At 41.4% G+C, this 14,165-nt stretch overlaps 1 protein-coding gene across 4 annotated transcripts in view; it reads right to left on the bottom strand.

The window, feature by feature from the left end:
- zgc:158464 (uncharacterized protein LOC791139 homolog) overlaps positions 1-14,165 on the bottom strand; it is a 91,450-nt gene that overhangs the window by 14,441 nt on the left and 62,844 nt on the right. Inside the window, exons 3-4 of one of the 4 annotated variants that reach the window (XM_068730241.1) lie at positions 13,231-13,449; positions 12,128-12,226 (exon numbers count right to left, since the gene is read on the bottom strand). In XM_068730241.1, the coding sequence (XP_068586342.1) occupies positions 12,128-12,226; positions 13,231-13,449 (318 nt within the window). Of the gene's footprint in view, positions 1-2,561; positions 2,709-12,127; positions 12,227-13,230; positions 13,450-14,165 lie in introns of all 4 variants that reach the window. The other 3 variants (XM_068730239.1, XM_068730240.1, XM_068730242.1) reach the window with 3 other exon arrangements.

The raw sequence follows: 14,165 nt of genomic DNA, 5'->3' as shown, positions 1-14,165 counted from the left end.
CCTTTAGAGAGCTCTATAAAACACAGAGGGGTTGAGGAGGGAGAGGACACAGATAAACACAGAGGTCAAAAAGACATTTCCGTGATTACACTCCCGACCAATCCATAACACAAAGCGCTGCAATGTAATTCAGCACAGCACAGCACAATGCCAGACAAAATAATGCCCTAAGAACGTAGGGAGATATTTATAGTGACTATAAAACATCACAAAAAAGCCTCTTAAATAAGGAAAAACTATAAAATGGAATGGTAAACTTTTCAAAGGTGTTAGGGCCACAATGTTCAAAACATAAAGTAAGAAAAACACTAAAAGACGTAGTTAGAATAATGTACATGAGGCTTATGAATGACCCGAATATGCCCTTTCCCTTGCACACATTCCTGAGCAAATCTCTCTAATTAGGATGTTAAATTAATTCTCATTTACTAATTGTACTCCTCTCAAAAAGGATGACTAGTCTGAGGGGTAAAGTGTGGCATCGGCCACCGTATTGTGATGTGAAAATTAACTTTTCCAGCCAGGACGTGTGAAATGATTAACAGGTCCGCATCCCATTAGAATGCACTGCACACTGAAAATAGTGCTCAGTGTGGTGATGCCCCAGAAACTGCCAGCTTTAAAAAATAACTTACTTTTATGTTGATATTAATTATGTGCATCAGGAACTCCAATAATGATTTGCTGGACGCTTTTAATAATGTATTTTAAGAGCCGCTCGTTACTGAATCCAGGAGGTTAATCTCTAATGATTCCACCATCTAGGAATATGCTTTCTTCTTTTACAAAAATCCAAAAATGAAACTCTCATTAGGGTTTTCCAAGACAAAGGAATGACCCTCCAAAGTGTCAGCTAGCGAATCTATTTGAAATTAAATTTGGATATACTTTAATTACTCAGTTTTTTTCTTTTTAAGTATTTTAAGTAGAGGCAGGAGAAGGTGATACCAATGCTTCAAAGTGTGAGATAATTAATTCATGTAAAAAAAAAAAAAAAGGGTCAATTTCTCCATTATACTCAGAGAAAAGTGCCTTCCATTTATATGTAGATGTAATATCTGTCCTGTCAAGCCGCATTACAATATAGATAATGAGGTTGGACGGATAAGTCAGATTTCCCTGAACCGTAATGGATATTGTTTATTCTTGGTCTATATTAGAGCAAGCCACAAAAGCCTTTACAGACACATACAGACTCTTAGCTCTTTATCCTGGCTGAACCAATCTAGAGCACGTAAACATTCCTGTGTGTAACGGATGACTAATGTCTTGGTGTGTGACTGAGGGTCCGCCTGTATGCAGAGGTCAAGAGAGTGCATTGTAACTGTATTCACAGAGGCCGTCACCCCCCCTCTGTCTGCCACAGTGGCCTCTGACCCCAACGATGTAGAGTGGGGCCATACTGGCTCAGACAGAGAGAGGATCACTTTACAGCTGGACGCCAATCTTAAACCCACTGACATCACAGAGGGAACCAGAACCTTTCCCATGGATTTATGGATATAAATCAACTCCTTGCCCTGTTCTCGCCTATAGCACACAGCGGTGTCCTCTTACATGGTCTCACTCTAAGTCTTCCCACTTTGCCAAGGGAAATCCCATTCTTGGCATTAGTTCTGCTTCACGTCCCTCTTTTCCCCTGGTAATTACAACAGACAAGAGTGCGAGTCTGTGGAAGGGCTTCACGAATCAACTAACGGTTTTATCAGTTGAAAATAGATGATTACTTGTCCATTGTGATTGATAAGATGGTAAATATGGCTAAACCCTGAGGTGAAGAGACTCTGATCAAGAGGTGAAATGGACTCAAATGAGTTGTAGAAAACAGCGGGCCAGAGGGACATCTGGGACTGTTATGAGTATGTTGACAAGAGGAAATGGGGGTCACAGCGAATGGCAATTACGCATGCAGAAGGCAGTTTAGCACAATTAAAACTAATGAGCCTTCAGCCCTAAAACCTGCACAAGAATTAGTGATTTTCTGCCACATGTAATCCAGATGGAAAAGTGCAGTAATTACTGAGCTGCTACCTAAAGTCATATCACACAGTGCTTCTAAAAGATGTCAGTAAGTCATCACTGACCAGTTAAGTGTAAGCGGACATGTTCACATAACCCGAGCCTGTCTGAACTGCTGGTATGTTTTGTAAGGATGATCCTTAAAACCTGTTCTGTTTACAGTGCATATATGAAACCATTTTAAGCAGGGAGATTATTGGTGATATTCTTTGCAAGTGAAATGTATGTCTTTGCTAGCCAGCTATGTGCTTGGTTAGGTATTTTTCTAACTCTCCTTAAATTTCAGCGCATCCACAAAAATGGGTGTGCAAAAGTGCAGATATGCAACAAATCAGACTTAAATGCTACTGGTTTAGTGAACACATGCACGCTTTTCACCACTCAAACTGTTCCTTAATAAAATCAGATAAACAGACAGATAAACAAATACTTATATAACCACATTGAAGGGATTAGACGGATGGATGATGGATCAATGGATCAATGGACTGACGGATGGAAATGGGGGATAATTGATGGGAAAGACGCCGGACAACACCCACCATGGTGGTGCTGGTCACAGCTCGTCTGTCCTGGCGAGGGCTGAGGTGTCTGGTAGGGAGACTCCAGCTCCTCCACCAGGGGAGGGCTGGTGTTGAGCTGCCCCACAGGAGGGGGCCACGGTAGGTCCTTGATCACTTTAATCTCTACTGCAAGTGTCGACCAAGTCACCAGAGGAGAGATGGGAGGGAAGGAGGGGACAGCGAAGGGAGGCATCAATGGACAACGACAAAGGGTGTGAGGAAAGGTAGGTAATGACAGGAAACAGGGAGGAAAAAGGAGAAAAGGAAGAAGCGGTAAGTGAAAAATAGATTAAGGCAGAAGATGCCAGCATTGTGGTCGAGAGACGTTTTTTACTGTGATCCAAGAATCAGCAGTAGCTGAAAGGAATTCAACAACAGGACTGAAAAAGAAGTGAAGTTAGTTTACCAGTGAATAGGGTTGGGTTCTGATAGCGGGTGCCATATTGGATTTGGTTCCAGGTTATCTAAAATTCCTGGATTTCTAAAGAACTACGGGCTAATGGTCAAAGGTTACTTACAAATGTTCAATAAGGGATTTGGAAGGACAGATATAGATTCTATAAAGCGCTATTAAACCCCAACCCTACCTGAAAAGTTGGGCTCTCTGGCCTCTCTTCCCCTCTCCTTTGGCTCTCACGCAACAATCCTCACAATCCAGACTGTAACCCACAATGACTAACTTAAATCTCACCAGAGATACAGTAGAAACATGGCAATGCAAAGTTCTCAATCCCTACTTTTACAAAAATGGACGCCTGGCGTGCTGTATGACAGACTTTAGTTAAGAGGCTGGCCCAAAAAATACACTGCTGCACCATAAATGTGAAGGCTATAATATATAGAACTGCCTTGAGCTCAGCAACAGATAGTCATTGATAAAGTACATCAGCATACACTCCGCTGTTACTCTTTGTGCTGAGTTTGAGAAAAAAAGATATAAGGTTCTATATTAAGATAAACAACACTGCAGACAATATCCCTCACTGGAATGTACCTCAGAGCATCCATCCTGGCAGTGGACGCTCCCCGGAATTTGCCCCTTAAATAATGTATTCCTAATGTCCAGCCTGGGTAGTACCAGGATAAATGGAGCACCCTTGCAAAAGCATATCTGTCACTGAGCAAGGGCCACTTGTCAAATAGCTGAATATAAGGGTTTTTTTCACGTCACCCAAGAAAACGATAGTGTTAGAACCAAGGCTAATAAAGAAACACTGTTCCTCCAGAAGTTAAATTGGTCAAACACAGACCTTCAAGTGGGGCAACTCACGGTGCTACTAAGATATTTTAATATCACTCTCCATGGTGCTGGAGATGATCCCGCAGTAGATGGGCGTAGGTACAAGGGACTCAAATTAGTGTGATTTCATTAATTCAGTTCCTACTGATGTCAGACAACGTCCTTAATCACAAATTGAGAATCTTCGAAAACAGCAAAACCAGCTTGCTAAAGATGCAAAAAGAACAAACACTGCAGGTGTGGCCCGAAAAGAGACACCTATTGAGAAGCACAAACCAACAGGAACCAAAGTACATACGATTTAAAAAGAGGGAAAACATAACAAAACTAACGATAAAATACCTAGACAAGTGGCAAGAAGACCTTCAGCCCAATTTAACTTTAGAAGTAAATGACAAAAACTCACATTCTTTATTAAATTACAAGTATTAAATGAATGTATGGGATACAATTGGCAAACAAAACCTTTCAGTGATAGATACACTTCTGTCTATCAAAGCAAAGTCATCATCAATCATCAATTTGACAGCTGGCAGATATTGAATACAGGAGCAGTTAGGGACATGTTGTTGAGTTGTATTTTTGTAGTTTTAGTCAACATTGGTTATAGGAACATTTACTGCTCACAGAATTACCCACAGTACAACATGTTAATAACTTCTAATTAAAGACTTTTAACTTTTAAAGGCACATTTTATTCAAAGTAAAACCCCGCGTCTAAAGAGAGTTGACTAAGTGCTACTTTACCGAAGAGGAAAACAATGCAGCTGCATACATAACCATTAGTATGGCACTGTGTTGTATTGGCTGGCATACAAGCTGGTTTTCAGTGGGAGGAAGAGCATAATGTTATGAACTTGTCTGTCTTCCGTCCTGCAAGAAATTGCAGCGGCGGTGGTACAGGACATGCTAATGAGAAAGAATATCTGCGGGCTGGATGTATGGGAGAAACTGGAGAACATTCAATCCGACAAGCAATTAAATAGCTGCCCCCCCACCCCACACCCCCCTGGGTGTCAGAGGGGTAATCGAGAGAGAGGTGGCTGGAAGGAGGAGCTGCTTGCTGTCTACCCTGATGGGAGTGATGTTGGGTGGTGGACCAGTGGGACTGGAGGGTGGGGAATGGAGACAGAAGGTCAGAAACTCTGGGAGATAATGTAACTTCCACTACTTTAGGATGAAGTAGGGGACTCTCTTCTTATGAGATTAAAAGACTAATACTCATTTCACATTGCAGATTAGCGTGTAATTGTTTGGGGAGCAGAAGGCTGCCTCCACTCTGCAGCCTCACTGTGAGACCATTTTGGCGAGTGTGGCTCAGATGTGCTTGGTTGCACAGCTGAATAATAGCATTTGGCACTGTGAAAATGAAGGCAGGCTGATTCAATAGCTGAGTGTTTTGTGTTTTTTTTAAACTCTGGGTGACTGGAATCTCCTTCACCTTGTAACGCATTTCAAAATACTCCTGGCCCCAAGGCTTTGAATCATCATTGACTCTAGATGCCATCTACTGCCGCACGGATGAGTGCATCTTCACACCTTGTAGCATTCTTCAGTGACAAATTTAAATTCTGGACTGAGGTGGCAATAGCAGCACACTAGAGCTGATTTACACATCAACCCTGAAGGCTCACCACACAAACCTGTTTACAGCTGTACTGGCTGATGCAGATTTCGTCTAATATCAGCTCTGTGGATGGTACAGGTTAAGTGTACCGGTGAATATCAGGTAGAAAAAAATTATGTCCAAGTCATGTGACTTTTCTTTTTGTTAATTGGTCATCATCTAAAGTTGTAACCCTGCTCACTGTAACTCACTTCATGCAAAGACTTTGTAGCATAACACAGAAAGTCTGAATTTACGATTATTGAATACAACTCGGCTCGGGTTATTGTAATTATTTGTAGCAGTGTGTGTTTTCTTTTTCTGTAATGAAAAGACAAAAAGCCCAACACATGAGGACTATTTCTGAGGGAATATGCAAACACAGCCAAAGCATACTACATCTTTGTCATCTCATCTGACTGCATTTGGATCAATACGCCACCTCTGATCTGCATAATCCATATTAGTACACAAGGCCTAGTGTTGACATAGGAATAGAGGCTATTAACAATTCTAAATCCGACAGAGGGCATACAAGTTAGGCACACTAAAGTGGCCACGTTAGACTTTAAAATGGGAACATTTCAAAACAGCGTGTGTGTACGTCGCATGTCCTGCTTGCTATGGAAACGCGTGATGTTGGCAGGATGTCCCTCAGACTGGTCACCGCCTGGTTGAGCACCAGTCTGGCGGTGGGCATTCAGTAAGCTCGTGTGGTGTAAACGCTGCGGCTGGTTAATTGTTTGACAGCCTGTGTGTTGATTACAGTTCATCAAAAGAACCAGAGAATACTTGAACAATAGACAAGGGTCCCTATTTATCGTGTTTACCTCCCCTTTGTTCTTCCAGGAGCAGATCTATCTTTAAAGCCAGGTATTTGTTTACCCAGGCTTTTCATTAGCCCATAGCACTTCATCACTGTAAACATTGCAGCACCATAAATCAGCAGCAATGCTTGTTTCCACCAACGGCATTTAATTTAGTTCTGCTTAATTTGGTCGGCTAATTGCATGAATATTCAAAACAAGCTGGAAGATTGCAGTGTTTATGCCGCACAATGTAAGCAGAAGAGCTCGGAAACAAAACCAGTCACTTCTGAAGATGTGTTTGTTCCATCGGCACCCAAATCATTATAGATAACAACTGTGTAATGCTCCGTGGGAACTGAAATGCCACCTCATGATTCTCTGCATACTGTATCTCCCACATTATACGGTCCGGCTCTCTTTCAAAGCGCAGATCTGCTTTGGCATTCAAAATGAAAGTGGCAAGGCCTTTTCCCTGTTCTTCTATCAGGAGAGAGAAAGAAGAGATGCGTTAGAGATGCCCGGCTAGCAGGAGCTTCTACGGGGGCTTCCCGTAGAAGCTCCTATACTTTGTGAGGGAGGTTTACAGCGCTGTTGTGTGTGGCCAATGTGTGTGAGTGAAGATAAGACCTGTGGCAGCGCTCAGGGAAAAGAGGGCAGGACACATTTGAGGCCCATGAAAGAGCGCTGTCAGGAAGGTTATCAGCAGGGTGTTGCTGCAGAGGCCGGGAAGACGAGACAGAGCTGAGTGACAGACAGCGTGGGGAGAAACCAGACCAGCCAAGCAGAGAGAAACGGAGCCATGGCACCCACAAACCAGCTGGCTTTAACCCAGGTGCAAATAACCCGTGCAGGACTGTAACTGAATCAATTATTTATTTTAGGACATTACACTTGAGCCTCAGGTTTCTGGGTCGTTAAGCCCATGAAGATTCATTAAAAAACCATAAAGCTCCCCAAGACCTGAGGGAGCAAGCGACAGCGTCTTCTCTTATCTTCCGTGTTAAATGCATGGTACCCCGCTGGCCGGGAGCCAAGTGAAAGGAGTTAGTAGCAGGTAACAGAGGGCAAGGAGATTAAGTGACAATGGCTCTCAATCCCAGTCCTGCTGTGATGAGGCTCAGATTTCCGATGGCGGCATGTCCATGTCTGGGTGTGTGAGTGAGTCAAAATATACGGGCTTACACTGGCGGACATGCGAGCACACTTTTCTCTCGCCCTCACACGCAGGCTTCTTCATACGGTCAAAATCGAATGTGTATTTCTCACTCTTCACCTCCCGTCTCATCCATCACCAAGTCAGCAGCCATGAGGGAGGTAGGAAAGAGACTGTGGCGAGTGTGGGTTCAGTGTAGAGTGTGTGTGTGTGTGTGTGTGTGTGTGTGTGTGTGTGTGTGTGTGTATGTATGTAGGGGGGACAGCGAGGATGAGTGATTAACCAAACCGCAAGTACACACCCCCCCTAACACTCTAACAAGGCAGGGAATTTACATTCCATGGCATACCTGTCAGGAGATAGCCCAACAGTGAATAATAACACCAAACCAAGTGTTGTGAAGAGGCGAGTGAGTGAGCAGGCAGCGGTACGGACAACGGAGGAAAAAGGGCTGCAGCATGGAGCATTATCTGCTCTCCTTCCCCCATCATTAATGAAGACAAATAGTCTTTTATGCAGATAGCGAACCATGTTACACCGTGGTGGGAGGGCGTGGGCAGCATTTGGTACTTATTTAATCCACCCTCCTATTTCTTTTGTACACCCACTCCACGGTTTAGTAAAGCTGTATATCTTTTTTCATTATCTGTTAATTCTTTGTTTCCATGCAACTGCAGGAAAATAAAAATCCAAACTGCAAACATGTATCATTAGTCATTGATATGCCACGGCCATGGAGTGTTCCAGCAACTATAGCAACATAACTGAGGAAAATTGGAGTTATAGTTAGGCTGACCTGAAACTGCCCACAAAAGTGCTTGAATCAGGTCTGAAATAGCAACCTCAAAATGTTTTACATACTACCTTAATTGCTGACCTCTGGGGACACAGCAACATCACCTGCATGGAGCTTGTTAACAATTCTCCATTTCACCCGTGTTATCTACAACTCCTAGCAAGCATTGGACTGAAATAAAGGCTCCATAAATTGTTGTAAAACAACGTAATATTGTGCTATCATCCTCTGGAGCTTTGCAAAATCAAATGGATATTTACAACGTACAGATTAGCTTCACAAATAGGTGGTTTATGTAATGCGTTTACATTTTCCTTGATAATTTATATGATATGATATATTATCAATAAATGTACATATGCATACAGTTTTGATTTTTTTTTTTCAACCCTTGCTATGTAGCCTAAAAACTGCACTTTTTTACCAAAGCAAATTCACATAAAAGCTTTTCCCCACATACTCTATGGTGACTACCTATCCCAAAGCCCTAACAACTAAAAAAGGTTCAGGTTCATCTAGTTACAGGTTCAATTAAAGAAAGTGAAATATAAAATCTTAATCAGCCATGAAATATAATCGCAACATGGATTCCACTACTACTTGAGCAAACATGTCCAGACATCTCAAGCTCTAACGTACAGAAAGCCCATGACCTCCTGATTCCAATCTAAAATTTTAAAAACCCAAAGTAACCTTTGCAAGACAATCCAATACTGCCACTATGAGAAATGTGATACCAGAGATTTTAAAGTTCTGATAGCATCGGAATATTGGTTGGATCAAAATTGATCGACAAAGCTGTTTAAATTGGCAGTTTCCACCCATCGGTTCATATAGATGTTTAAGAACTCCAGGACAACAGCAGGGTAACCTGGCGAAATCGGACAGCAGGCTCTAAGCTGTCTGGAGACAACTTAAATATTGAAGCAGTGTATAATTTCTTGACATCGGAGGTAAGCTGGTTGCAAAGATCAGAGCCTCGGGTGCAGGCACACATGCTCGAGCCTTGAAAGGTGTGAAACTTTCTCTAAGCCCCTTCATATCTGGATCCAAGGCCGGTCTCCACTGAAACCTGCACTGAAAGGCTTGTCCCAAAGACCTATTTCTCATCATTCCTCTTTTTTCCTGTCTCCCAAATAGTGGGGAATTACTTCAGCCTGAATAAAACATAACGCAGAATGAAGACGAGCAATAAATCAAAGGACTTTTTGGACTGCAGCTTTCGTCTTTGAAAGACAACTTAAAGACTTATCTCTCCAATTGCCAGCCAACACTTTGACATCCAATGGAAATTAAATTAATCATCATCAAAAGAGGGACGCTGTCTGTATAAGGGGGAGTTGAAAGAGGGATGTGTTAGTAAATAACGCCCGTCACAAACTTCTGAGTGCTGCTTGACAGAAAAATAATGAGGGAGAGGAAGAAAGTGATTAAGAATGCAGCATCCCTTATTTAACTAATCACTGGCAGAGGCAGAGCAGCGTGACTCCTATGAAGACCTCAGTGCCTAGAATACACAGAAGTAAACAGGAAACAGAAATGAAGTGACAAAAAAATTAAGGAAAAAGAATGACGAGAAAAGAATAGACAGACATGATATTTATGTACATGCATACATCCAACCTGCTCTGCCTGTCAGAACTGCGTCCATCTGAACATGTCATTTATCATATTACTGAGTTTTAAAGTTTTTAAAACAAGGCAAAAATCTCTCACCTTTTTTCATCTGTCATCGAGTCATAATACTATTTTTCGAGCTGCAGTGAGGAACTTCTAACTGCAAGATAATCAGCGAGGAGATTATGTATTTCTATATAGTTATTATTAATGCTTGTCATCAATGCCATCGGGTCGGATTCCGTGTGAAATCAGATGAAACCATCTGTCAGAACCTGCTGCAGTAAAATGAGAGGTTGTCTAAAAGGGACTCGGGTTCTCAGAGCGCTACTGCTTTGGTGAACAGGGATCGCCAAATTCAACATGAAATAAAAGTTCCCTGTAGTAGCTTTAATGAGGTACAGTAGGTTGGTAGAGAGTGGTACGCTCATCACCTGCAGGTATGCACTAAATACTCCCTCAAGCCTTTTTCTTCTTCCACAAATGAGATTGATGAGCTTCCATGTAATGCCACATAAGAGAGTTCACACACACTAAAACATATTACATACAGCAAAGTCCAGCTCAACACCTGATCTGTTTCTCCACACTCTTCTATGCTGCTGCTGTCACTATGGCTCACCTTGACCGCAAGCAACTAAGTAATCAATGCAACGTTAACATCTAACATAGGCCAGCTGGAAATTAGTCAAAAAGTATCAAAATTTGAATTACGCTATCATAAGAGAATAAAACCAATATTGAAATGAATGGAATTTTGATGTAATGACTCAAACAAAAAGAGTCGAGAATCAAGAAAATGTTCTTTTATACAAATAAATTCACTGTCGGTGCTCTAGTGTCCATGGATTGGTTTGATTTTGGATTTTGGACATCAAAGCGCAAATATTTCCCACCATTCTGTCACAGAAAAAGAGCATTTGTAGAAATCATTAACTGACTGTCCTTTACAGGTGTATATAAGCTATTGACCGCAACTATGTGAATTGTGCTTTAAAGTGTGCTTTCATTTTAACATGCGAAATCTTAGGGTCTGCCTCCAGATGTCTCACGAAGTTCATCTGTAACTTCCCATCAACAGAAAAACACCATCGGGGATGAATCTCTCTCGCATGCTCTACTTCTAATCAATTTTGCTTTATTGAAATGCTATAAATGTAATGCAGTGTTCCCAAAGCAAATATAAGAGAAATACAATAGAGGAATACATGGAAATAAAAATAAAAGTATGGATAATAAACTAGAATATGATCAATATGAAGAAAATGTCCATCATTTTTATATTGCTCTGTGAGATTACATTTACACTTCCTCTTCCAAGCGTAAAAAACTAATCACAAACGTAGCAACATATTTTCCACAAAAATACTTTTTATAAAGATATTTAAAATGGCTTCTTTCATTCAGCTGTAATTAAAAAAGAAATAATTCATCCATTGATGAATTAGTCATCCTGAGGAGTTGATTTAGGCAAGATTAATGTTTTTGTGCAGAACACCCACATGGAAGTAAAAACAGCATTTCAGTATTGTTCTAACTGCAGTGTTAATTAAGGCTGCACAATTAATCGAAATGTTGTCAAAATTGCAATATAGCCTATTGCAGTTTTCAAATTTTAAGAGGCTGATAAAATAGCATTTTATATTAAATATTGTCATGCTGCAGAGATGTCCTGACCGACACATCAAAATCTACAGAACACATCTTTGATTGATACAGATCCCCGCAGAAATCACACCATAATCATTTTGACATGTTTTTCAATGAAAATGAGAATAATTATGTAAAAATGATTCCCTCTAATATCGCAATTGCAATTTCGGTCATAATAATTTGCAATTAGATATTTTTTCTAAATCGTTCAGCCAGAGCGTTAATCCACCCTTGGAGGTGGAGGAGATAACATAGATTCCCACACTTCACCCTTCACCCCTGCTTCTGTTGTGTTACTGCACTCATACATTCATGTGTACACTGAAAGGCTGAGTTAAAGTCCACTTCAAGCATTAGGCAATCACACCACTGGCTTCCTGATAATGTCATTCTAATCAAGGTGATTTGCATTTGAAGTGGATGACATTTTCTCAACAAACTAGTGAAATGAATTGTCTTTTAAATCTTACACTCTCTAATAATCTGCAAAACATGCTTATAACATTCATTGTAAAGGACAATTTTGTAACCTGTGTGCTGAATATTTAAGCAAGTAATCAATCAAATAGCAAGATTCAGGGCAACCCGTATAGTTCAGGCATCAAAGCCAAAGTCTAAGCTGAATATAAAGACAGACAAGAGACAATCCCCAGCCCCGTCTCCAATGGTACCTGTGAGGGATTTAGAGGCGCAGTCCTTTCCTCCGGGGGGACCTGATCCAGTGCCACTTACAGAACCCTCGTAGCTAATGCAGTCATAACAAAGCAGAGCTGTTCAAGGATAAAAAAGAAAAAATATAAAGAGAAAAGGGGCGATGAAAAATAGAGTCATGGGTTGCTGATTTTCTATTATTATATCAGATAACAGGTTTGGCATTTCTTTCCAATTCGGGGTGCATTATTCATATTCAAAAGCCATATTCTTTCCAGGAACAGCCCTGATTGATGTTATGGCTGAGTTAGCCATGCTGAAGCTCTCAAACCACAGCGACTACCTGCACCTACATGCACCAGGAAAACCAATCATGCCCCCCTGAGCGGCATAGCTATCATTTTTAGCTTAAACAGGCTGCACTTGGATCAAAACAGCACATAGCAGACTGGACACCTGCAAGTGAACTTAGCGGGTGCTTTAACAGAGGACGGGAAAACAGAAGCGTTAACAGAGAGTTTAAAGCAGCAGCAACCCTCACAACCTGACAGAAGCCAAATTCAAATGTGTTAGAGCTGGAAGAAACAGACACAGAGTTAGTAAAGCAGAAGAGAAACAGTTGCAGAGTTAAAAGCTTGAAATTTAACAGCAGTTATCTCTAAACTGGATTAGTATTCAGTATCTGAGCTAGTTAAAGTTAAAGTGGCAATCCCTAAGATTTCAGTCCTGGTTGATATTTTCTATTTGAGTCTGGAGTCTTTCTGTTGATACACAGCTTCAAGTATTCAAAACTGTCGGCATTTAGTTTTTTTGTGCGTAAACAACCAGTTCGTGATACTGCAAATATACAAATATTGCAATAAAAGGGGCCATAGGCAAAATCCCTATTGTGTTACCTCCTATGGCAATATTTCAAATGAATATCTTTGAGACTGCCACTTGAAAGAGTTGTTGGATCAGGATACAGAAAGCACGTTTTCAGTCTGTTTGAAGATTGATTCTACAAGAAAGAGCAAAGCGTAGAGGTTGTGTATTTTTTTTCCACAAAAGTCCTTTCATGCTATGCAGTATATTACTGATTTGTAGCTACTTCTCCTTGCGTCATATTATGTCGGTGTCGTACCTGCAAATGCTTTGGAAATCCTCTCTTTCTTCCACTCCCAGGGCTGGTCGTACTCCTCGGGGGGTCGCTCGTCATCCTGGGGCAGCCGGCTTTCTCTGGGGCAGCGCGAGTGCTCCGGGTCAGAGTCTCCGCCGTTCTCGGCTGGCTCATACGGCGTGTCGTACAGGGGCAGCTGCCTCATCTGCCCTTCCTTGGGTCCTCGCCCACCAGATCGTATTTCTACAAACAAGGAGAAAGACCGGTCGTTAATGCTGGGGTTTCTGTGATAAAACTTTATAGATGAAAACGGCTCCGTGGGGCAGAACACCGTCCGCATACGAGAAATGAGGATTTATGACAGAAGATGCAATTACAAAACACTAAAGCAGTACAGTTTGGAAGGCCTGACTTGCACATTTCGTGTATAGCATGTGATGAATGTGTAGTGATATTTGAACTGATTTGACTGAGAGACATGGTCACAGTTACGGCAACTTGCATTCTTGTTATAAGGCTGAATTCACAGCCAATGACAGTTTGCAGGTTAAAGGGCACTAATAACATTCCTATCAGACTAAAGGGTTCATCTATTCTGCTCCATCATTAAATGAGAAAGAAGACGTAAACCAAGTAAACCCTGTCATTTATTATGGCTGGTAATAAACAATTTCTGATCATTGTAGGAGAAACGGTACACAAGGGTAAAAAAACAAAAAACGATTGCTCATAATGTTGGTGAGTTCTTGTGCTGAAGAAATCAATTGTCCACTGAAGTTGCTCAAATGTTGCCCAGTGTTGCACTGCCTCAACAACCTGGGTTTGTTTTTTTTAAAGTAGCTGGCAGCATTGCAGTCAAACCGCAGCCTCAATGCACACTAACAACAGTTAACAAGGCAACGATATGAGACGGCTACCGCTGCTACATGTACTGAGTTCACATCTCAAGTGTAAATCCC

The sequence above is a fragment of the Cebidichthys violaceus genome, unplaced genomic scaffold (assembly GCF_023349555.1).
Source record: "Cebidichthys violaceus isolate CVI_PGR_0920_01 unplaced genomic scaffold, fCebVio1.0.p SCAF_5, whole genome shotgun sequence".
NCBI classification, from domain to species: domain Eukaryota; kingdom Metazoa; phylum Chordata; class Actinopteri; order Perciformes; family Stichaeidae; genus Cebidichthys; species Cebidichthys violaceus.
The sequence above is the reverse complement of the archived record's forward strand: the minus strand, read 5'-3'. Positions and strand labels throughout refer to the sequence as shown.